General features: G+C 35.6%; 2 protein-coding genes across 2 annotated transcripts in view; one reads left to right on the top strand and one right to left on the bottom strand.

Annotated features, from left to right (window-relative positions):
* LOC105389124 overlaps window positions 1-10,066 on the top strand; it is a 29,957-nt gene extending 19,891 nt beyond the window's left edge. Inside the window, exon 15 of the mRNA XM_048625152.1 lies at window positions 4,460-10,066. Coding sequence (XP_048481109.1) covers window positions 4,460-7,263 — 2,804 coding nt within the window. The 3' untranslated portion in view covers window positions 7,264-10,066. The remainder of the gene's footprint in view (window positions 1-4,459) is intronic.
* A 10,060-nt stretch (window positions 10,067-20,126) lies between these two features.
* Window positions 20,127-24,776, bottom strand: LOC105382485 (TNF receptor-associated factor 6-B). Its single transcript, XM_038112275.2, has 7 exons — window positions 24,635-24,776; window positions 24,011-24,162; window positions 23,581-23,702; window positions 23,199-23,392; window positions 22,587-22,747; window positions 22,048-22,302; window positions 20,127-21,688 (listed from the first exon to the last, which is right to left on the bottom strand). The coding sequence occupies exons 1-7, from the start codon at window positions 24,674-24,676 to the stop codon at window positions 21,361-21,363; spliced, it is 1,254 nt and encodes a 417-aa protein (XP_037968203.2). The 5' UTR covers window positions 24,677-24,776; the 3' UTR covers window positions 20,127-21,360.
* Between the last annotated feature and the right edge of the window lie 514 nt (window positions 24,777-25,290).

Here is a 25,290-nt window from a genome sequence, read left to right as displayed (position 1 = left end):
ACTTACATGCACCGGAGAAACGCATTCTTATAAAACATAACAGTTACCCATGGATAACGGAGACTGTAAAACTTATGATGGAGCTAAGAGACAATGCACACAAGAAGTACCGAATTTCTAAATCAGATACTCACAGACAATGCTACTTGGATCTGAAAAAACTGGTGAACTGTGCAATTTTTTACGAGAAGCGAGCCTATTTTGAGCAAAATATTAATAAAAACATTAAAAACGCTGCCACTCTCTGGAAAAACTTAAAGAATACCGCGCTCCGCAGTCACGCAGAACCATGCCTTCCTAACCATCTACAGAATCCGGATAAAATCAATCAGCATTTTTTGGATCTTCCTGGAAATAGCTCTGTCAGTAAAACCGATATCGAATACTATGAGTCGCATAAATTTGACACATCATGTTCTTTTAACATTTTTACCATCCATGAGGAAACAGTGGTCAAAATCATAAATGGCCTTAAGTCAAACGCTCGAGGTGTCGATAATATCGCTTTAAATATGATAGTGTTGACTTTACCGCGCACGTTAGAAATAATCACTTTCATGGTCAATTATTCCATCAAAACTAGTTGTTTCCCAGATCTATGGAAGATTGCTCTAATTAGGCCTATTCCAAAAAGTGTAAATCCAGTATCCGAAAAAGAACTAAGACCGATCAGTTTACTGACATGTTTTTCTAAAATACTTGAAAAAGCTGTTAGCAACCAACTAACACAGTACTTAGAAATAAATAAAATCCTTCCTACGGTTCAGTCCGGATTTAGAAAGGGAAGAAGCACGGCAACGGCATTACTTAATGTAGTGGATGACATAATTTCCTCCCAGGATAAGGGCAAGGGCACACTGCTGACGCTGCTTGATTTCTCCCGCGCTTTCGACACCATAAATATTCCCCTGTTATTAGCGAAATTATCCTACTATGGATTTGAAAAATCTACAGTTAGCTGGTTCAGGAGTTACCTCACAGATCGGACGCAAAGGGTAATGTTTACAGGCACTGACGGGAAAACTCTTTCCTCGTCATTACTACCTGTGACTAGAGGAGTCCCTCAAGGCTCCATCCTTGGACCTATCTTGTTTATTTTATATTCTTCCGATATTACCAATTGTATCAAGCACTGTAACTTCCACATTTATGCTGATGACCTTCAATTATATCTTGCCTGTTTGCCAGGGGATTCTGTGCCAACGGTGAACAAAATTAATGAGGACTTGGAGCGGATAGTAGATTGGTCCAATAAAAACTGCTTGCTTCTTAATCCGACTAAATCTAAATTTATGATATTAGGCTCAAAAAAACAAATACTGGGAATAAAAAATTACGATCCTAACATAAAAGTTAACGGCACAAGTGTTGAAGAAGTTACTGAGGCCCGTAATCTTGGCGTACTCTTTGATCAAAACCTTCGCTTTGAGAAACACATTCTTAACGTTGTTAGAAGCTGTTTTTACAAACTCAAAGTGCTATACAAAATAAGACCGTACATTAGTGAAAAGCTGCGTATTCAGCTGTGTGAAGCACTAGTTTTATCAAAGTTAAACTACGCAGACACTGTCTACGGACCCTGTCTGTATGTTAAAACGCAGAACCTCATTCAAAGAGTCCAAAATGCTTGTGCACGTTTTTGTTTTAATATACCTCCTCGTGCTCATGTGACCCCATTTTTGAACAGTTCAAATTTATTAAAATTATCAAGTAGAAGAAAGCTTCATTTCGCTACCCTATTATTTGGGGTTGTTAGAGGTGAAACCCCCGAGTATCTTTACAAGAAACTTACATGGTCACATCAGTTTAATAAGCATAACACTAGGGCCTCCTCCTATCTACTCATTACCCCTGACTTCAGAAGCGCAGCATTTAGATGTAGTTTCCGATACGCAGCCTGTAAATGTTGGAATAATCTCCCCCCTCCCATTCGCGACCTAAAAAGACAAAGCACCTTTAAGCACAGACTCAAAACACACCTGATCTTGTTACAAAAGTTGCAGTCATGAAGTATTCCATGAGCACCTACATCTTTTTGAGTTTGGTTAATGCCAATATAATATGTATGTGCCTACACAAAATGTTAGACCTACCTTTAAATCTAAATGTATAATTGTATAATTGTTGTTTCACTGTTTATAATATATTTTATTGTAGTACCTAACTAACACTTGTTTGTTCACTTACTTGTTTGTTTATTTTTTGTTGTATGCTTTGTAATTGGTTAATTCAAACGATCGCACTCCTACTCTACGGCGTTCCGTTCGCAAAGGATCCAGCTGAAAACCAGCGCTATAGTCCCCGGGATTATAGCACATGCTGAGTCTGGAGTCCTTTTCGACACTGAGCAGCAACTAGCACCTAGTGTACCCTACCTACTAATTTATTAATATTTATTTTTCTAGTAATTAAGTATTTTTGTTACCTGTTTTACTGTCCATGTTGTTGTTTTTGTGTCGAATAAAGTTTTTCTATTCTATTCTATTCTATTAGTGTGAATGGGCCGGACGACTCAGCGTTGTTGTCACGGAACAGAACTGCCCCGTGACGCTGTTATTCTGTCGCTAGCCCGAACCGGAAAACTTATGTACATTTACATTGTGTATGTGCTATGACTATTCTCACCCATATATTAAACATGCAATAAAGAGTTTAATAATAATAATAGATCGCGTTCCGGCCGCACACGTTTTTATTTACTTACCTACCAATTAATTTTTGAGGGAATATGCGCCTTATTTCACTGGACTACGGTGCATAATAAGTTATACGTGGTTATACGCATTGAAAAAGAAGCCACCTTAGGGTTGCCTCAGCACCACAGACTACAACGTTTACTAAGCAACGGACTGACTTTGTAAAAAGAATGTCATGTTTTAAAACAAAATTAATTTGAATTTAGAATACAAAGCTATTCCAAACTTTTTTTCTATTGGAAATAACCAGTAAAAACAATAACAATTTCATAGTTAAGATATTTTGAAGTACATAAAATGTGTATGAATACCTAAAACATTTAATTTTGTGAAAACATGTTTTTTTTTCGTTATAATTTATATTATGGATATAATTTATATTATGATACAGAACGTGTTAGTTTCGTTAAGCACTAATCCCACTCAGCGCACATTTTATAATCGATTCATTAATACATTTTGAAGGTAGTTGTGTCTGTAAATTTAATACTTTAACGAAAACAAAATTGGAATAGACTTTGTTCAACGTGGAGAAAAAAAAAGGGTTTGTAGTTCGGATTAATTTCATTTCAAATAAGGAACGTAGAAGAAATCAATAAAATACTTAGGACGTCTTGCACAACAAAGTTAAATAAAATTAAATCTATGACCTCTTGCTCTGACATTATACTGTCAGAGCAAGAGACAAACTATTTAATTTTATTTAACTTTGTTGTGCAAGACGCCCTTAGATTAGTTTTACCTGTCAGCATCTTTTGGTAATCTAAAAATATTAAATTTGGATCACGATCCGTATTTAAGCAATTAAATACGGCACAGTATTTTTTTGCTGCTTTTTTTCTTTTTATGTCCATTTTTCTATTCATAAATTTTAATAAATACCTAAATACGACATTTATAAACTAGTACAAAATAGGAACAAATAGCGCGCGCGTGTATCGTCTTCCGCTTGCGGCAGCCGACTAGATTTGCCCCATCGATGGGGCAGGCGCCAGGCTGGCGCCTGCGCCGCCCATGCGCGGAGTGACACAGGCCTGCTTTTACTCATTATTTCTTTACGCCCACATATTTATAAAGTTGTTTTATATGATTTTTGATTGATTGAAACAGAATTATAAACTTGACTTTCTTGCATTCACTTTTAATTTGTATTATTGATGTAGAGAAATGTAGACCTGTCTTGTGTCTACTTAAATTAGCTTCTACGCTTGCACTTTCAGTATACATTTAATTTAACTATGCCTATCCTATGAAATCTCAAAGGTTTGACAAAATATGTACTCGTACTACTGAAATTAGACATTACACTTTAATAAGATTACTTAATTATAATGTCATACCCTTGAAATTTCATTCCTAATCAAAACAATTCGCCTAAAAGTGCGACAGTGTTTAATAATGGTGAAACAGTGTTTCGACACACTCAAGATACCGAGCAATACGGATAAGAGGAGTAGTGAAGAAAGCATTTTATTGGCGAGCGAACCACGCCGGACCTTACCCAGCCAAAGGCATCCATCACATTACTAATGCACCCACATTTTGTTGGCCTTCGAATACCAAAACCTTTAACTTTTACTGTCAACGGTCATTTTGTAATATCACACTATTGCGACGGTTTCAATACTTCAATAAACACAGTGTGATATTTACCAGCGCCTAAAACCCGCGTTTAAACCTCGGTAGCACGTTGCAAATAAATGCTTTTTTCCAAATCTCCTCTGTGCCGGCTGTATAGTAATGGTTGCCTTTGGTGTGTGTAGGGGGCGTAGCGCCGCGCCTGCAGCAGTCGCGGGCGGCCATAGAGCGCGCCGTGGACCCGGCCGGGACGGTGGTGGTGCCTCCGCCGCCGCAGACGCCGCAGCTCGACGACCCCGACGACTACACGCACTCCAACGACGACGAGACCTCGTTCCGCCCCGTCGTGCGCGCCCCCACCTCCATCCCCTCCCGCCCCGACTTCCTCATACGACCCCTCCCCGTTGACACCCGCATCCCTGTCCAAACCATCTCCCCGCAAACACCGGAGTACGCCGACGAACCCCTACCCCTCACTTCGGACGTCGTCATCCCGGCCGCTCTCACCTACAGTGCCTTGCCGGATAATCTAGACAGTAAGAACGATCTCAGCGAGCGACCGACGGAACCACTGCCAAAATCACACCGGTCGGATGATATTCAGCCGGCGGATAGAGATAAGAAATCTCCCACCCCAAAGTTATGTAGTGATAGAGATGATAGCGTTAAGAGTAAACGTAAGGAGTGTGAAAGTGATGTTAGGGACGTAGAAGTGGCTGTAGAAGCTCAACCGTGTAGCGTTGCCGAGAAAGCCGAGGTTAAACCAACTAAACAAGATAAAAAGAAAAACGATACTGATAAGCCCGCAAAACAAACAACAAACGAAAACGCGTCTAAAAAACTTTCGAGTAGCGAATCTAATGAAAGTAAATCTTCTGTAGACGTAGATGTTAAACCTATTGTTAGTGTCAAATCTGACAAATCTACAATTATAACCGAAGAAAAACAACCTAAGCAAAGTAAACTAAAAACGCCAGTACCTGAAATTAAAGAAGAAAAAGAAATAAAACAAATTAAAGAAAAAACGCCCGAACTGAATACAAAACAAGAGAAAATTCAAAATAAGCTAACACCTGAAAAGGTCATAGTAGACGAGAAGAAACAAAACAAGCACAAAACACCTGAAAAAGATAATGTTGAAGAGAAAAAACAATCTAAAGAAAAAACTCCCGAAAGAGACATTGCACAAGAGAAAAAGCAATGTAAACAACCAACTCCAGAAAGGGACACCATAGAGGAGAAAAAGCAATATAAACAAAAAACTCCAGAAAGGGATATCATAGAAGAGAAAAGGCAATATAAACAAAAAACTCCTGAACTTGCAAGACAAGATAAACAAAAAGCACGTGAGCCGGAGCCAAAAGAAGACACATGTTTTGCTCTGTCTATAAAATTACCTTGCAAGAATAACGAGCCTGCTAAAATAGATTGTGAAACAATAACCAAATCTAAAATAAACAAAAACACACGTGAAGATGAAATAAAAACTGAGGAACAAGCATGGGACCTGTTGTTAAATGAAACTGAAAACAAACAACCTGTCATAGTTCAGCAGCCCACGGCCGATAAACCAATGGAGGAAATTAAAACAAAGCCTAAGAGAAACCGTAAAAATAAGAAAGCCCAAGAAGAGGCTGCGGCTAAAGCTGAAGAAGACAGCTTTGTTGAAATACATACGATTGATGATAAGTCTCAGATTTCTACAGGAGATCTCGTATCTATCTCTTCACCTTACGAAGATTCGGAACCCTCGAGACAGTTCTATTCTAAAAGAATGTCTCGTTCGCCCAAAAGCATAACTCCGGAGAGACCCGTAGAATGTGATAGTCAAGACAAAATTGAAAAGTCTTTCGATATAGTACCGCTAAGACGCACAATTTCGCCTGTTAAGAAAAACAAAAGCAATATAAGTGATGATAAGTATGATGATATAGAAGTTTTGCCGGAACCATCCTCCTCTTACAAGGATAAGGATTTGTTCCAAGATACTTTTGAAACCTTTACAATGCACAAAGACGGCACAGCTAGTGAAACCACATCTTTCTTTGCGAAAGAAATAGCCTTACCCAAGTCTAAAAAGAGCAAGTCTCTGTCTCCATACCTTGATAATCACAGAAAATTGGCTGAAAAGCCGCACACTGAAATACATCAAAAGGATCTGATTATAATTGACACAGTTAAAGACGATTTCCCTGAAATACAGATTACTAAAGGAAACAAGAGTCGTAAGAAGTCCCCCCAAGTTATTGAAACAAAGAAAGAGGAAATTGAAGTGGTTGCCGAGAAACCGGTTGCAGCTGTCAAGTCTTGGAGTTCTATAGCAGCTTCTAAAAGTGCTAAGAAGATTCCAGAACCAACAGTGGAGAAAGAGAATACTGATAAGATTGATCACGAAGTGCCAACGTCTTCCAAGGAGGTATCTTTACAAGATAAGTTGTATGAGCTTTGTAAAAGAACTGATATTTTGGTAGCCGAATGCGACGCACCAACAGAACTGAATTTCGTTGAGGAGCATCTGCTAGCTGATCTGCCTCCTTTAGAAGCGCTTGATTTTGCTTTGGACGATTTTAAATTAGAAGTAATGAAAGACAGCCTTTTAGAGGATAATACTAAGGTTATGAGCCCTATATGCAAGATTAATATTGATGATATTCTTTCTTCTATAAAAGAGACGACGACAAGGGCTATTGAGTCTAGTAGTTTTAATCTGGTAGATTTAGAGAAGGTGCCTGTTACAAAGGAGAGAGGTTTCAGCGTGATTCAGGACGAGAAATTCACGACTCAAGAAATTAATATTAAGATGGACGATAAACAGGAAGATAAAGACATAGAAATAATGGACAAGTCTTCAGATGATGACAATACGTCGCCGGTTCTATCTACTGACAGTGATAAAGAGGACAAAAAAGCTACCGGTGCTTCTAGCTCTGTCCAGCCTTCAACAAAGCAATCAGCTAAGTCTAAAAAACCGCGTAGGAAAAAGAAGTAATTAGTAACCAAAATGTGTTCATCGGTGGAGAAGTTTCCAGTTTAATTTTAAGCTCAAAAGCATACAGGAATTTTAAATGCGAAAAAATACTAGGACTGTAAATTTAATTGTGTTGTGTTTTATTAAGGGATAGTAATCATTCATTACTTTAGACTGGTCGATGAGGCCTTGTTATGTGACTGTGACCGTGGAGTACAAATTGGTGCATCATCGATGGCAGAATATATAAATGCTACATAATCCCACGATGGTATTTAAGGATATTGTGGACATTTGGACAATGGATTGTTAATGATGCTACCAGCTACTAGTGAGTGTTAATATATCGCAATATCTTCGTGACTGCTTCATCGCTAGAAGTTATAATGTGACGGTTTTACTAACAATAATTTAAAAAAAACTAAATAAAAAAGTTATACTTTAAGGATTTGTGTAAAGGAAACTTCTCCACCATAGCTTAAAATGAATTTTAGCAATATAATAAATGTTGCAATATTCACTTAAAATTTCGCTGCTACTATAGTATTTTAGTTTAAGTGGTTTTAAAACGCATATGCATAAGAAAAAAGACAAAAAAATATGATTAGTAAAATGTAATGGTAAATCAGAGTCATGTTCAGTAACTAGTTCTCTTAATAACTTTAAACCTAAGGCGATTTTTGCTTTGTGTATTGCAAAGAGGGATTATAACTGTCATATCATAAAAAACGAAATAAAAATATAAAAATGTAGTAAAATACAAAAAATATAATAATCTTGACTTTCTATGTAGACAGAATTGCACTATCCAAATCAAGTGTAGGTATAACATCTATAATTCTGTCTGTAAGTTAATACATACTGTGCTTTTTATCTAGTACTTACTTTTATTAGTAACTTATTTAGGTTCTCTATTTTTTTAAACATAACTTATACTTAAGAAAAAAATTACAAAACATTTCTAAATAAATTTGCAACTATTTATTTGCAGCATGTGTTTGTTAATACACTAAATTCAGCAAGGCCAGTATAATTTTGCATACCTCGTTATTTACCATTGTATCTAGATGAAATAGGTCGTATGATACGATCATAAAAGGACGCTATAATACTTTGAAATCAATTAATGGACTTATTCTATAAATCCTGTTTTGCATTATAAACTTTTTTAAGTGAATTGCAACTGGTTTAGTAGTCTATTAATTATATTATCAAAGTAAAAGTTGTGTTTTATATTTAAGGACGTGCAAGTCAAATTAATATTGTATTGGCGTCAGACGATCTTCTCTTTTGACACGATGTGAAGAATGTCATTAGAGAAAAGGGAATAAATTTAGTTTATTTACAACGTTGTAGTAATCAATCACTGACGAGTATTGTATATTATTCGTTTTGGGATAATTTTATCTATTTCATTACTTATTTATTTTTAATTGAATCTCGGTCACTCGGTTGGTATCGTAATTCACTTCACATTTAGTTTTCTGTACAGTAGATAGACAATTTAAATAGGATTAGGATGGGTATAAATTATAGCGATAGATATAAATGATCCATTCTTATTCTAATATTATTTTACAGGGTGTCAATGAGTTATTGCCGATATACCTATACTATTTTGCTTAAATAATGATGAAGTACTTGAAGACATTACATCATCAGAGTCATAGGACTTGGCAGGGAAATGCAATAAAGCTATTTTTATTGACACTTTGTAGATCGCATAATAGATTTTTGTTTGAGAACAGGCATAGCAGTTTCACACAATACGCGTTAAATATGCAATAATATACAGAAAAACATGTAAAAATACAAAATCAGTTATTTATTTAAACTTTCATTTTCATTCAAGCATTCTAATGTGATTTGTGTGAAATGTTTTAAATAATTTACGGTACATTTTATTATGCATAATGTAATGTAGCAGCATAATATAATAGTGGATCAGATACTGATGTTAGAAATCTAGAATTACGAACTGTTTCTTAAGTTATAAGATTCAAACGGGTCTGGTTGAAAATGGATTTGGATTAGTAATGAATAATGCATTTCCAGTAAGTATCAAAAGTAATTGTCCAGATAACCGCACTAGCTACGGCTTGCTACATTGATTCACGGAATCAATTTCATTCGGCACATGTTTTATTTAATTTTGACATCAGGTTTGTAATGAAAGATTTCTCTCAGTATAGTGACTGTCCTCTAATATTGACGAACGCACGCGCAGTATTTCATTAATATAAGCCTTTAAACTTAAAAATGATGATTGTATAGTTCTACATGATTTGACATTGAAGTAAATTTTATCGTATTTGCTATTTAGTTTTTATTTTTATATAAATTTCGAAGCTGAATCCAACATTGACGTAGTCACTGACGGTATATAATACCTTTTTTCTGATTTAACGGCTGTCTTTTTATGTACAAAGTTAATATTTTTTATCTACTTAAATTATTTAGCTCCGTTTCTAAGTTTTTTTTCAAGTATTAAATGTTTTTGTAATTTCTAGTTTTAATATGTTAAATCATGACAAAATTATTTATTTATTAACATAATTATCTACTAGATACTAATAGAATTTTCTAACGGATTAGGTTTTCCGCATATTAATTAGCTAATAAATTAATTATTGTAATAAAGTATGTTTGCTGACAAATGATTAAGACCATGTTTGAGTTAAATCAGAAAGGCCTTGCTTCTGTATAATATTAACAACATTATAATTAATAAACTATATTCAGTTACCTAAAATATATACTATGTTCACCAATCAATAAATCAAATGTTATATGTACTATAAGAGATCGATTCTACATACCTATTTGCCATGATGTATATTAATATCTAATGTTTTTTTACAACTTTTGTCGAATTCTGTGGTCATAAATCCTATGCATACCTTGCAAACTATATATTACCTACGCTTTATTATATGTTGAGATATATTGAGTCCATTGAATAGAAGATTATTTGAAAAGCTTATGTATGGCTAGAGTAATTTATGAGAGGCTGCTATGAAATAATTTGTAACATTATAGGTTTAGAGACATAAATGTTGTGTTGATATTAATTAAAAACAACCTGAATATTAACTTATATTTGAAGATTGGCCACTGATTAGATGAAGTTTTAGTTAAAGAGGTATGTATAGTACTTAAGCCGAAAGGAAGTGACTCAGTAAGGCACTCTGAACAACTTTTATTGTGACACTTTTAAAATTTGATATTCATAAAAAAAGATTGCTAATGTGACTTTTTACTATAGCGAGTGATGTTTTTCCAAGAATTTCCTACACACGCAGAATGACGAGCTGAGTCAACCCCTTTCGGTTTACTACACCGCTTTGGCAACACCCTGTATAAAACCTTTGTAAAGTTTGAGTTATAATCTGGGACCAGTTCCACTTACCTTGGTGCATAAGTGGAGTTCAGTTAAGTTGATTTTGCTTTCAATGTTGCCCAGCAATTATCCTTAATTGCTTAGGGTATTTAAGAAATCTTGTCAAGGCAAAACTGCTTTTAAAATGTTTCTCCACTTATAAGTATGACTATATCAAGATTTCCAGAACATTAATTTTTGGGTAAATCTGTTAAAAATAATAATAATAGCTTTGTTAATAGAATACCATGTTAAAAAAAATCTTAAGACCACACAAGCCACACATATGCATTGAACTTATTAAACTTAACTAAAAATGCTATGCTCTTCAAAAATATGATTTTTTATTGATATAAAATTTGATGCGCTCACTTGCGTTTTACCCTTCATAATGTAAAATACCTAGTATTTTTTCTAAATCTCGGAACCTGATGTTTTTTTTATATAAAAATAAGAGTAAATAGAGATATGAAAGGTAATTAAACCCTATTTTAGATTCGGCTGCCTTGTCTCTGTATGATTATGTTGTTAATGTTATGGAGTGTTTAAAAATTCAGATAGTAATAAAAATTCAAAAAGCACCTTATATGTTTTATTCACTGAGTATTAAAATCCCACCTGAGGTACCTAATAAATAAGTTACCTGCAATCTAAATCAGTTCATTAGTTAGGCTCCGGTGCCACAGATACAAAGTTGAAGTTATCATTTTATAACATCCAATTAAAAATACCACTATACCACAACAATAATAAACTAATGCCTAGTTTCACCATAGTCTGTTAGATCATTAACATCCCTGTTAAATTGTAATGTTATCAATTACACGTCATCTTCATATTAAATTCTTGACAGGTGTGTCAAAAGTCAACAACGAATCCCTTGTTATTATCTAAATCTGATGAGTATTGCGTAACCGGGCCTTAATTTGTTAGGCTCCGATGCCACATATAATCAGGTCAAGTTATCATTTTGTAACATCCGGTTAAAGACACCACTGTACCCCAATAATACACTAACTAATCCAAACATACCCGATTAATTCCAGGCATCGCCGCCAGCGGGCGCTTCGAGCCGGAACCGGAAGAGCTGAGCTCCAGCAGCTTCAGCTCGGCGTCCCGCGCGTCCCTCGACCCCCCCTCCTCGCCCACGCCCAGCTGCGGCGGCGACAACCTCTTGCAGTTCCCCGGCGACTCTAGCAGCTCCGTCTAGAGGGATAAGAGCTACGAGCAAGAGTCAGTCGCCATCTAGTGAGACGATCGAGAGTTTGAAGTGGAAAGTTACTGGCGCCATCTAGTGAAAGGTTTAAGTGAAAGGAATGGAGGTCAGAGCACATAGAGCTACAATGGAGAGGAAACAGTAAAGCTAATTCCACTGTCGAGTAGGCCCGATTCCCTAGTTCTAATTGGTTAGTTCAGTCGCCATTTTTTCTCCCCAATAATGTGATTGCTCAGAACCTGAAAGGCCCACTCGATAGTGCTGCCAACTTGGTTTTCTACTCCATTGCACGAGTTATTCATTAGCGCCATCTACTGAGACGATCGATAGTTTGAAGTGGAGAGTTACTGACGCCATCTAGTGAAAGGTTTTAGAGACTTAAAGTGAAAGGAATGGAGGTCAGTGCACATAAGTTACTGTATGTCATAGATAGGCTGATTTAACAGCATGCGGATTTGATTATGCACGCGGGATTGCCCCGCACGCATCCATATACAAGTATTCATTGTAACGCGTGGAATATTCCAGCGAGAAGCGGGAAAACGGCGCGCAATCCCGCGTGCGTGATGAAATCCGCCTGCTGTTAAAAACCGCCATAGGCATCGATAAAATCATTTTTAATTTCGTGAATAACCATAATCATACTGTATGTATTTGCCAAAGTAAGTTTCTATACATTGCATTATATTTAAATAATATAAACGTCACATTAGGTACATACATTAATTGATACTTTATAAATATAAATATTTATTGGTTTGTGTATCCATACCATGAGATCTTGTAGGAATGTATTGTAAGGCGAAAGGTTAGCCCTATTTTTTCTCAGGAAGATATGCTATACCATCAAAAGCAATGCTTGAGATAAAATTGAATGATTATGAAAGAGCTATCATGTCATTAAATTATTTGAGATTTAAAAAGGGATTAGTTGAAATGGGAAAGATCTTGTATAGAATATGTAGAGGTAGGAATATAGAATAGGACAATGTTTGTTATAACATCCATAGAATGGATGGTATGGAGATGTTTAAAAAAGAGTTTTATTGACATTATTAATATTTCACTATCTTCTGACGTTATGAATGTAGTTTGTAGTTGCCTTTACATAAGTAGATATTATGTAACAACCACAAGTGTTTTGGTAACCTTAAATAAGTAAAACTTAAAAATAGGATGTCACAAAAACTATATAGTATATAACGCTATATATAATTGACTCGCTGTTAGAATGATCAAGCGACAAAAATCGTAGATTTAAACGAACATAATTATTATTCTGTCATTTTGGTACCGTACAATCGTCCACGTTAATAGTATACCTATCCGAAAAAAAGGTTCCTCAAATGCCCCATCTTCCAACCTACAATATAGAGACGAGGATTGAATTGAAATTTATATGGGAAATGACAAGAATAGAATAGAATAGAATAGAATAGAATAGAATATTGCTTTATTGAACACCACATAAATCAGACATACAAAAACACATACTTATAGACTAGAACTAATGTACAATAGGCGGCCTTATCGCTGAGGGCGATCTCTTACAGGCAACCTTATATATAGCGGAAACAAAGTGACAATTTAGAGGGCGGTGTACCAACAATAACAAAATAATAATATAACTAACTATGTACCTACTTATAATAGCCTAATATAAACCTATAATACTGTAATACATACCATAAACAATACATACTATACATAATTATATACATACATATTATACAAACATACATATTAAGTATATATATACAAACATACATATTAAGTTAATTAAATAACATTATTATACTATACAAATTATAAAAGACATATATTACAGACACGGACTACTTACAATGATAGATAATGATTTTTTACCAGTGTTTTAAAGGTTTGCGGTGATTTAGCGCTACGCACATTAAGTGGCAGAGAGTTCCACAGCTCAATTGCCCGAACCGTAAAGGAGTGGCTGTAAAATTTTGTAGAATGCGCCGGATATTCCAGTAGAAGCTCCTGTGAAGAACGCATCGGTCTTCCTTGAGCGTTCAGTCGAAACTGAAAGCGCTCCTTCAGGTAGTTTGGCGTGCATGGGTTGAACAGGACAGAGTACAAGAGCGAAAGAATATGAGCATTCCGTCGAAGGCGAATCGGGAGCCACTTGAGTTTTGCGCGGTATTCGGAGATATGGTCAAATTTTCGGAGGCCGAAAATTATCCGTATGCAGAAGTTTTGAAGTCGCTCAAGTTTGTTTAATTGCTCCTCTGTGAGATCTGGATAGCTGGCGTCTGCGTAGTCGAGTATTGGAAGAAGAAGGGTCTGAACAAGCGAAACTTTAGTAGATGTCGGTAGAAAATTGCGCAGTCGCCTTAAGGATGAAGCAGATGCAAATATTTTCCGGCTCAGTTCAGCCATTTGCAGAGTCCATGTAAGGTTGCTGTCGATATATACACCAAGGTTCTTCACAACATTGCTGAAAGGTATAATATTGCCATCGAAAGATATGTGAGGTATTTGGTGCCAATCAACCTTCGACCTCATTCTGGGGCTACCCAATATAGCGACCTGTGTTTTTGTGGGGTTGATTTTTAGTCCGTAAGATTTACACCATACAGATATGCTGTTCAAGTCGGAGTTAACTTTTGAAATGGCATCAGCTAAATCAGATGGTGCTGACTGCATATAGATCTGTAGATCATCTGCGTACAAGTGGTAGAAAGAAGAGAATTTATGGGATATACTATTAATGAAAATAGCGAAGAGCAGAGGAGATAAGACGCCACCTTGCGGGACACCGGCAGAGGAGTTACACCACGTAGAGAAGGAATCCTCTATGCGTATGCGCTGTCGGCGCCCATGCAAGTAACTGTGAAACCAGCCAACAGCTTCTGGAGATATGTTAAGTGAACCCAAAATTCCAAGCAGTATTTCGAAATCTACGGTGTTGAAGGCGTTACTGAAATCGAGCAATGCCAATACAGTAAGCTGACCTTTTTCCATACCCCAACGGACGTCATCGGTAATTTTAATTAAAGCAGTTACCGTACTATGTCCAGGACGAAAACCAGATTGAAAAGGATTAAGTAGATCATTTTGGGAGAGGAAGGAACTAAGTTGATGATGAACCAGACGTTCGAGAACTTTGGAAAGGAAAGGTAAAATTGAAATGGGACGGTAATCCGAGAAAGAGGAAGGGTGTGATTTTTTTGGAAGAGGGGTTATTTGAGCATCTTTCCATGCTGAGGGAAAAACCTTTGCAGAGATAGAGGAGTTAAGGATATGGGTAATGATAGGGATGATGACGTCAATGATGGGCATGACCATGTTTCTACTGACACTATCACTACCAACTGCGTTGGAGGTGATGGAAGTAATGGTTTTCTTAACATCACATTCACTGAATTGGCTAAAATGAAAAGAGGAAAAGCCGGGAGTTGGTAAAGTAGAAATGTGATTGAGTGTCTTAGTTTTAATAGCATCACAAAGAGCTGAAGTTGAGGAAAAATGAAGATTCAGAGAATCTAAGTTTAAATTACTAGGTAAGGAGCTATGCTGTGGTTTTCCAACTCCCAGTGACTTCAAGAATCTCCAGACCTTAGCTGGATCTCCATTTTCAATGGATTCATGAATATGGCGTCTTTGAGCATTTCTACACGCCTTGTTGCAGAGGTTACGCGCAGTATGATATTTCTCCTTATTAATATCTGTAGGTCGGCATTTATATCTATATTTGGCTAGATTTTTTCTCCGCATGAGAACCCTGATGTCATCGTTCAGCCATGGGGCCGGCAAATGCTTCATTTTGACTTGACGAACTGGAGCATGTTTGTCGTAAAGCTCGATAAGCAGTTCATTAAATCTACTAACTTGCTCGTCTACAGTGTTCAATTTAGTGACTGAAAGCCAATCTACTTTAAGGGCATCTGCATACAATTCATCCACGTCCATACCACCAAAATTTCGCTGTAGAAGAATTCTCGGCTTCGCTTTTGGGGGTCGGATTTTGTAAGAGAGATATATCAGATCATGATATGAGAAAGCATCAGCAGTACATTGGCCATGTTTGGCAACGTGAGCTGTGGATGACACTAATATCAGATCAAGAAGAGATGGGGCACAGTTAGGGAAATGATGTGTAGAATTAAGAGGAAGAATGCTAAGGTTGCTAGATTTGGCTAAGGATTCCAATAAAGAAGACCGACAGTCCTGTTTGAGAAGACAGGTGTTGAAGTCTCCCATGAGAACTGTATGGGGATAATTGGGAGTAAAATCTTCGAGAAGCTTCTCAAAAGAGCTAAAGTAGTTGACCTTGGATGAATGGCAATAGAAGACGCCAAGAAGGACTTTTGTGTGTGAGAGTGTTATCTCGACGAATAAATGTTCACCTGCATTTTGTGGAGGTGGTTGAGTGGACATACTGATGACAGAAAAAGGAATATTTGCACGAAGGTAAATGGCCACACCACCACCACCGCCAACAATGCGGTCGTTACGAATAAGCTGGAAACCTGGTAAAGAATAGGAAACTGATGAGTGACAAGGTTTGAGCCAAGATTCCGATACCAATATGGCATGAACGTGTTTGATATCAAATGTAGCCAGCATATCTGAAAAATGAGACGGAATGCTCTGCGCGTTAATGTGAACAACGTTAAAGTTTTTTGGAACACTAGAGAAATTAGAAAATAAGATATCAGACACTGAAGGAAGACTTTGAAAACTACTGGTACTGTTCAATCCATCGGACGCAGCACACGAAACATAACTGTCATTACTCTCATCGCTATCATCATTATCACTTTGTGGCATTGTATACGTAGATAATGTCATAAAATATATAATAATATATCAATAAATATATAATATAGTAACTTAATACAGATATATAGTATAAATAAATAAATGTATATTAAACTATCTAAATATAAACTAATCTATTATAATAAGCTTCTACCAATTATAAAGAATGTACCTGCTAGCTGTACAAATAATATTAATTTTGAATGCAGTCAAAAATGTAATTATGAATATTCTGAGAATTAAATAGTTACGCTATACTGTGTTCTGAACGAACATAACATTTAGGGGATGCGCTAGGAGAAAATATATTTTTGCCATATTTTCAATTTAATCCTCGCCTAGCTGGTGGAAACCACCATTAGAATTTCTTATGTGAACATATAAGAATATCGTATCTTGACCGTAAATCCTGACAAAACCAGTTTAATGTTTAACTAGCAGATTATGATAGTATAGTTATGTAACTCATTTATAGCTAAACCCCTCCAAAAATAAAATGCATTTTGAAAATAATAACTGTGATATGTAGAAATGGTACAAGAGTTTCAAAAGTATAACAAAAGAACACAGGTTTTAACCAAACATTCCATTGCTGTAATATTTTAATAAAATAAAATGGCAAAGATAAATTATTTGTTTCATAATTCATAATTTCATAAACCACATTTGAAGTGTGTGTTGGGTTAAAAATTAACATTTTGAATTAATTTATTTCGTATTTAAACATTATGCATACTCACCTAAAGCTTTTGTGTATAACAGCATTGTATAAAATAAATTTAAAAATATATGATTTGACGGTAAAGCATTAAAAAACAGTATGATTCCCTAATGATCACCCCTTTGATTGAGTAAATGTTAAAAAAACTTACTAAATTACAATTTTTATTTTCATGTGTTAGGAAAGGTAGTAGACCACAAACATACAGGGAATTTCATAAGTGAACTTCCCGGTCCTTGTCAATCTACCTGATGTCGGTACTGAACAACTTCCATTATGGCGGTCACTTTATCATTCAGGAACAGGAAACATTCCATCCTGTATAAGTACATACCTGATGGTTAGCCCTATTGTGTGGCAAACGGAATTTTGCAGGTCTTAAAATAACTCTTGTTAGTTATAATTTGGAAAAGCTTCCGTCAAGTCTTCCTTTGATTTCTTATTAATCATTTTTTTGGCTACTTTCAAAAAATATGTGTTTGTTTGTTCTGTGTGAGATAAAAATGGCAATATTGGAATATTGCCCATTTGTTATTTAAACACTTATTTTTATCTTAAAACTTTTGTTAAGTACTTACCTATTGTAATTTATTTGGATGGTATCTAGAGGGTTTTTTTTATTTGATAACCATATTTATAGTCATAATGTCACATTAATTGATCTTACTTAATATGTAAGGACTAGTTTAAGTAAAAAAAGTAGTAGAAAAAGTTTTTCATGCATAAAAATATGTTGTAGATTTTATATTGAATTATAAAAGTATAATATCGGCATATTATTCATGAATAGTTTTATAGATGTGAATGTAGCTACGGTATCAAGGTATTTTTAAGAGTTTTCTCTGGAATAGTTACTGATTCATCTGTATCTAAAAATATTTATACTTACTGTATTTTTAGCGATAGACTAAATGTTTCATAATTCATACAAGAATGTTACTCTGAATACCATTTCAATCAATACATGGCAGGCAAACCTTCTAAAATATGGTATCGTAAAATATGGTCGACCGCATAAGGGGCCGTCCATTAATCACGTGAGGTCGTTTTTCTCATTTTTTGACCCCCCCTCCCCCCTGGTGATATTTGGTGAGGTTTGGGACTAACCCCCCCTCCTTCTGGATCACGTGTATTTTTTTTGGAAGTCTATGTAAAGGCTATTTTTGACTAGAGAAAATATAACGAAAATTGCGTTTTGAATTGAAAAACATTTATGTGTAAGTACCTATTTGCAATAAAATTTAATATTTTAATCCTATAAATCCTATGCTATCTTATATTACTACAAAACGTTCAAATTTTTGCGCCATTCAAAATTTCGGTTTAGAAATACTGACGGTTTTTGACAAAAAATTTATACACGTGATGTCTAAGGAGACCCCCCCTCCACCCTCGTGATGTTTCGTGAGGTTTTCCGTACCCCCTCCCCCCCCCTTTGAGCCTCACGTGATTAATGGACGGCCCCTAAGTACTTATATACCTACTCTTGTCAAAAATAATAAAAATACAAATTTTGAAACAGTCGTCGTCCAGCTTGTACGATGTGCCTACGTGGTACATGGTGGTATATTTGACAAGCCTTTATTTTTACATTTAGATCCAGTTTCACTTTTCACTATACTCTGTTAGATCATAACAAGGGATTAGGTGTTGACTTCCTGTCGATAATTTAATATGCAGATGACATTACAACGTAACAGGGGTGTTTATGATCTAACAGACTATGGGTCTATCGCTAAAAGAACTACAGTGTAAATGCGACACATAAAAGCCATGATTTGTGTAACGAAATAATGTAAGAGAGTCAAAAGGACATAAGTAGGTGTACTTATATATTTTTTTACTCGTTTAGACCACCGATTTGATGTTTCATGCCAAAGTTAAATTAATTAATATTAAATCATTCTCTAAATACATTTATTACACAAATTTTGACTTGTGCTAATTTTGTTACTGATATATCTACGAAGTAGTTACCAAAACATGAAAACGAGCTCATTTAATCATTATTGCCATAAAACATTTTGTGTTATAATATTGAAAGGAACGAAGAAAATTTACAGAATATGTATAGGCTTACCTATAATAGTTTCAATTTTAGTTAATTATTTTTAAGGAACCGTAGTTGTTTTTAATACTACCTACTTGCATGATGAACCATAAATTCATTACGTTAAATTTCACCATAAAAAGGTTCTACCTATTGCTTTTTGCCATAACACAGTCAGAGTTTTTGTAAGTTGAATAGAAATAAAAATGTGATGGTTTGGATGTGATAAGGCTATACCTAGTTACGTTAAAATACTAGTTTTAAGATCTGTGTTTTATATGTATAACAAAGTTTGTAGCTCTTTTAAATACTTAAAAATGGCTTCGAATACCTATACTATGGCAATTATAATTATAGTTCTGTTAACTGCTTTATAAGTTTAGATATTTTGTACCTACTATGCCACACAATTTTTCAGCCATCAGCAAATCGGGCTCGTTTTTAAAACCTTAAGATTATGTGGCCATGTGTTCTGTGCTGGCAATACACATGTGTAATATGGCGAGACAAAAATACCTACTATTTTGGTTTATTTCAACTGCATTGCATAGGTACTTTTAGTCAATTTTTTTTTTGTTTGATTCTTTGCTCCATTTCGGATCTGTGTTCTAGTATCTTAATCGAACTTATAAGTAGGTACTATTGTATATGCCTAAATATAATAAAGAAAGGTTTTGGTAACGATTCTGAAGGCATTAAATTGAAATTTACCACTGCACTGTCAGACAAACTCTAATTTTATGCCTTCAGAATCGATATCATTGAATAATCATGGCCTTTGTCAAAAGGGTTTATAGTGAGAAGTCATTATGGAACATAGGTACCTATACAGGGTGTCCATTAAATCGTGTACCAACGGAAAGGGGGTGAATCTGATTTTTTTTTCTTTACCGTTGATCCACTATTTACGGGTCACCACCCTCTATAACCTCGTATTGATTTCCTTAACACTTCTTACCAAATTCCATTGGTACATTAGCCAACATTTTGTTATTGGTAATTCAAAAATAATGAAATAAATTAAGCCTTCGAATTGGGCATAAAGTAATTAATTCGCGAACGAAGTTTCTTCGGAAGATTTTTGAATTTGATAAACCGTAGAATTTAGAGGAACTTGGACGTATTGAGAAAATCATTCAGAAAGTTACCCCAATGTCATCAATAACAATCGTAGAAAAATCTCCTAAGTAAAACATACTTGTGAAGTCGAAGATCACAGCAACGGTTTGCAAATACTATTACTTTATGAGTGTGACCTCTCGACACTATTTTTGTATCATTGTATATTCCTATATTTTGATAAGATATCTAGATGTAACGTGGAATCTGTTATTTTATAAGCAGGCATACCAATAAATTAATTCTGAATTCAATTCTGTTTTTTTCTATGACCGACTTAATAAAAGCCGTAGATTTTTCTTTACACTTTATTCAGAATATTACCTACTTCATTGAGTACTTGAGATTATCCAATAATTTTATTTATGACAGTATAAAATATATGATTGCTCTAGCACCACAGTTTTGTGTATAACAACAATACCAAATCTAATTAAATAACAAATTTCAAATAAAACTTAATTAAACTTTGTGCAACTTAGGTATATAAATATATGTATAGAACAATGTAAAATTGTAAATGGACGGTCGTAATTACGTATCAATACTATTTAATTTTTATAATACAATGGAATGTCCATAGGAATGTTTTATTGCACCTTTATACTAACTAATACTATTTATGATAAGTACATAATTATCATACCCTACGTGCAGAGATTTTGACTTTGAGACTCAGCGTGAACTAATTTCTAGAAAAAGTAAAGTACTCTTACTTATTATCAACACCGGTCTTATCTGTTTTGTATGTATAATGGACTCTAAAAACTATATCAGTATACAATTATTATATAACACAAAAAATGATCCAAACATAATATTAAAAAACCAAAAACCTACTCCTCATGTCATACGCACTTCACAAACACCCTTATAATAAGCGTATCATTCTTCACAAATCCATTCCTTACCACATCATTAACCAATGCATACTCGGTATACCCAAATCCTCTAAGGCAAATCTCAGCTGTTGGTTTTCTGAACGCTATAAGATTTGTGTTTGACATCATAGTGTCTCGTTGGGTCAAGTCCGAGTCGTATTGGTTGATCATGGCGATTGAGATTCGCCCATTGAACGGCCATTCGAGGCAGTCATCATATTCTGTCTGCATCAGGTGGAGGTGTAGGGCGAAACAGCTGGTGTTTTGAGGAGATATGTTAAGTCGGATGCAGAATCTGGAAAAAAAATAACTTCAGAATGTTTTTTTCATTTCAAGCTTGTGTTGTAAATCCCTTACGGAGTCGCCTCGTAGGATTTTGCATTATTCTTAATTCCTTTTTAGGGCCAATCTACTCAGAAAGGGAATCAAAGCAAACTATATGTGCAATGTCTGAAGGTGTAATAAATATGGTTAGAGGAACACATGTACCACGTTTTACCGTTTTTAAATCTTCAGATATTGCACTTAGTTGAAAATGCCTTGTTTCTAATCTTCACCAACCTTTCATTGTAGACTGAACCGCTTGCGTGGAATCCAGGCTTATACTCTACATAATTATTAACTACATACATTAAAAACTAATACACAACCAACCTGTAGCCATTAGGCGAAGTATAAAACCCGGGGCTATACAACATCTTGGTATGATCTTGCAGCATCGCATCCAATCTTGCCTTGAAGTTATCTACCCTCCATATGTAGTTGCCCATGCAGTAACGAAGAATCATATCGTGGTTTTGCTTGCGTTTTGCCATGCCAAAGGCGGATAGTTGCTTTGATATGTTCGCTATAACTATGTCTTGTTCGCGGTTGCGTTGTTCTAGTATCACTACTCGCTCGTAGAGGGCTCTGGAAGAATAATATTGATTGTTAGCGGTAATAGGTATATGTGTACATGCTGAGTTGGGGACTTTTAGGGTATGAATATAATTTAAATAACTACTAACTGTGATTTGCATTGATTGACTCCACTAAACTATTGTAACTATTATGTCAATCCAAAATAACGATAGTTTACATTATTTTGCTGGATATAATACAATTAGCAATCAATTAATTAACAATTTAATGGCAGCTAGCATAATCAATGAACTTGACTGAAATTCACATACATAAATATACATAACACACACCTTATAAGCGCATTCGTGTTATTAAGCGGCGGTGCGGACGTCTCGCCGCCTCCCTTCTCGGGGGCGTCCCACAGACTCATGGCCTCCTGCTCTTTGGCGTCCATACCCGCGTTCGATATGTCGTTGTTGATACGCACTTCGGAGTAGGCGTTCATTAAATACTGGAATTGAGAAATATAATTTAGAGGGCAATTTGCATTCCCTCTCCTTCCTTCCCTTCCCGTCCCCTCCCCTCCCCTGCACTCTTCACACTTCCAACGATGAAACTTTTTGGGAAAAACTGAAAAATGTTCCTAAACAGTTTTTAATAATGATCTAATTACCTCAATGTAAGCAGACCTATAATAGTGGATTGTGGATCTATGGATCTAATTATGTCATTTCTTTCATTATTATCCTTGGAAGGTGCCTATGATCGGCAGTGGGGGGGCGGAACAATGATGATGATTATAAAAAGACAAAACGACACATTATTCATAAGAGTCATAGGCTACTTAATTTCCATCCCCACCAATACCTTTTTAGGCAAAACGTAAATCCTACTTGTTCTACATATAATACTTCATGTAACTCACACTCATATGGCTTAAATAAATGGCTTCTTATTCTTACACTCATATGGCTCTGTAGTCCGTCCTGCAGATGCTTATTCAGCTCGTCTTGGCTGTGGAACGTCTCCTTGCAGCCGAGCTCCTTGAACGAGCACGGTATCACCAGGTCCGGCTGAGTCGACACCTCCGGCTGATTGTACTCGCAGTGTGCTATGTGTGCATCCAGGTCTAGTGGAGGCACTTTCACTGTGCAACCTGAAAATTATGTGAAAGTAAAAAGTGTTTATTTTGCGAAAAGATGAATAGTGTAAACCCTAATGCCCATGGTAATGAGATTAAATCAATGGTATATGTCTTGAAAATAAAGATTAAGTAGCAAACAAAAAAAAACTAGAATGTAAAATAAGCAGTTTGTTTATAAAAATATGCAAATATAGACAAACCTTTTGCTGAAAAAGGACAAGACATCCTTTGTTCTTGTATTTCTCTCCGAGTGAAGTTATCAGGAAAGATGTCCACCTTCATAGTAAGATTGATGTTGTCTATAGGACAATGGCCACTGTTTCTGAAAACAAAAAATATAAAAATCAGTAACAGTTTTTAGTTTAACTGAGAACAATGTTGAATAATTTGTATGAATAAAACTACAAATGAACAAACAATAATTATTACTTAGCTAAGGTTGTGTCACCAGTAGGCAAAATGTTAGCAGCAAGATATTGAGATAGTCAGTTGTAAACACCGCAAACTGCATACTAAAGAAGCAGACTGTGGACACTCCATTTCAATTGATACAGCGCAAACTCAGTGGGTCGCTAACAGTTTGCCTACTGGGGACACGGCCTAAGATTCTATTGGAATTTATGAACTTACTGCAACCAAGAAGTGATACAGCTTTTGCAGAATCGATGTCCGCAGGTGGTGATGACGGGCTCCCGGAGCCAGTTCAGGCACACGGGGCACTCATACCGGGACTCCGGCTGGTTCGTCAGCACAGTCTCATCTAACGCTGTGATTCCCATTGGCTTTAAGTAAAAAAAAAGTAGTATGAAATAAAATACAATACAAACAAATACTAATTTGAACCTATTCAAAAGATCTTAAAAGTTTGGTAGGCCATCAGTCATGATTAGAAACATAAATGGAAGTTTGTACAGTGTAGTTTGGTATAATCTTTTGCATCCCAAAGTCGCAATATCATCTCAATTTCATGGGATTCAGCCGATCGGTATTGGATAAGCTCTTGTTGGTGGATGTATTGGCAGATTTTGGTAAGTATTGGCTTACAAGAAAACTTAGTCCAAACAATCACATAAATTTAGATTTTTGTTAATATCATAAACTCATTACAAATACTTACAAATATAATAAGCAATTTATAATTAATAAAATTGATCATTTTGTGGGTTCATTTTTAACTTACCTTAACGAGTTGATGAGTAATCGGTAGGAACCAACCAAACAAGGACAAAACTTTTAGTTGATTTGACAACTTACCACTATTCCTTCCGATGCATTTTTGGGCTTATTAGGATCCATTTTTGTAGCTCTTATTTATTGTTGTCTTGTTAATAACATATAAAATTGGATTATTTAGTTTTACAAAATAATAACAATCCTACCCACCCAGTCCAGTCTGTTAACTTCGACTGTCAGTGTCAGTGTCACTGTCACACAGGCATAATGAATGATAGTGTCAGTGTAAACTGTCACTTTTGTCATGTTCGGAAATTACTATTGTAGCACCAATCGTCGTTTTTAAGATTTATACTACGAATAACAATGGTTTTATACAGGATGTTGCAAAAACGGTATACTAAGCCAAAAAGGGGTGACTCAGGGGGAATAGCCCCCTGAGTGATGATAGCCCCATGAACAACTTTTGTTCTACGAGTTTTGGAAATACACGAAAATTAAAATTCCTTTTTCATAGAAACTTTGTTGGTCACCTGACTTTTTATTATAGAGAACGAATATTTTTTTTGCGAATTTCCAAAACTCGTAGTTGTTCAGAATGAGCCCTCCTGAGTCAGTCTCCAGTTATAATATTCTAGTATACTGTAGTTATGTTGACTGTATGTCCTGAGTCACTGACACTGTCGAGTGTTGCGACCTTTCATCGTTTCCGGCTGCAGCGCCGGCCTCTGTGGAGG

Source organism: Plutella xylostella, chromosome 13 (genome assembly GCF_932276165.1).
Source record: "Plutella xylostella chromosome 13, ilPluXylo3.1, whole genome shotgun sequence".
Taxonomy (NCBI): Eukaryota; Metazoa; Arthropoda; class Insecta; order Lepidoptera; family Plutellidae; genus Plutella; species Plutella xylostella.
The sequence above is the reverse complement of the archived record's forward strand: the minus strand, read 5'-3'. Positions and strand labels throughout refer to the sequence as shown.

What these genes read in the sequence shown, in the direction of transcription:
- LOC105382485 (XM_038112275.2), bottom strand. Translation starts at nt 24,676, where the DNA reads ATGGATCCTAATAAGCCCAAAAATGCATCGGAAGGAATAGTG. An exon ending in ATGCATCGGAAGGAATAGTG is followed by an intron (nt 24,163 to 24,634) that starts GTAAGTTGTCAA and finishes TTTTACTTAAAG; the next exon opens with CCAATGGGAATCACAGCGTT. An exon ending in ACTTCGCCTAATGGCTACAG is followed by an intron (nt 21,689 to 22,047) that starts GTTGGTTGTGTA and finishes TTTTTTTTCCAG; the next exon opens with ATTCTGCATCCGACTTAACA.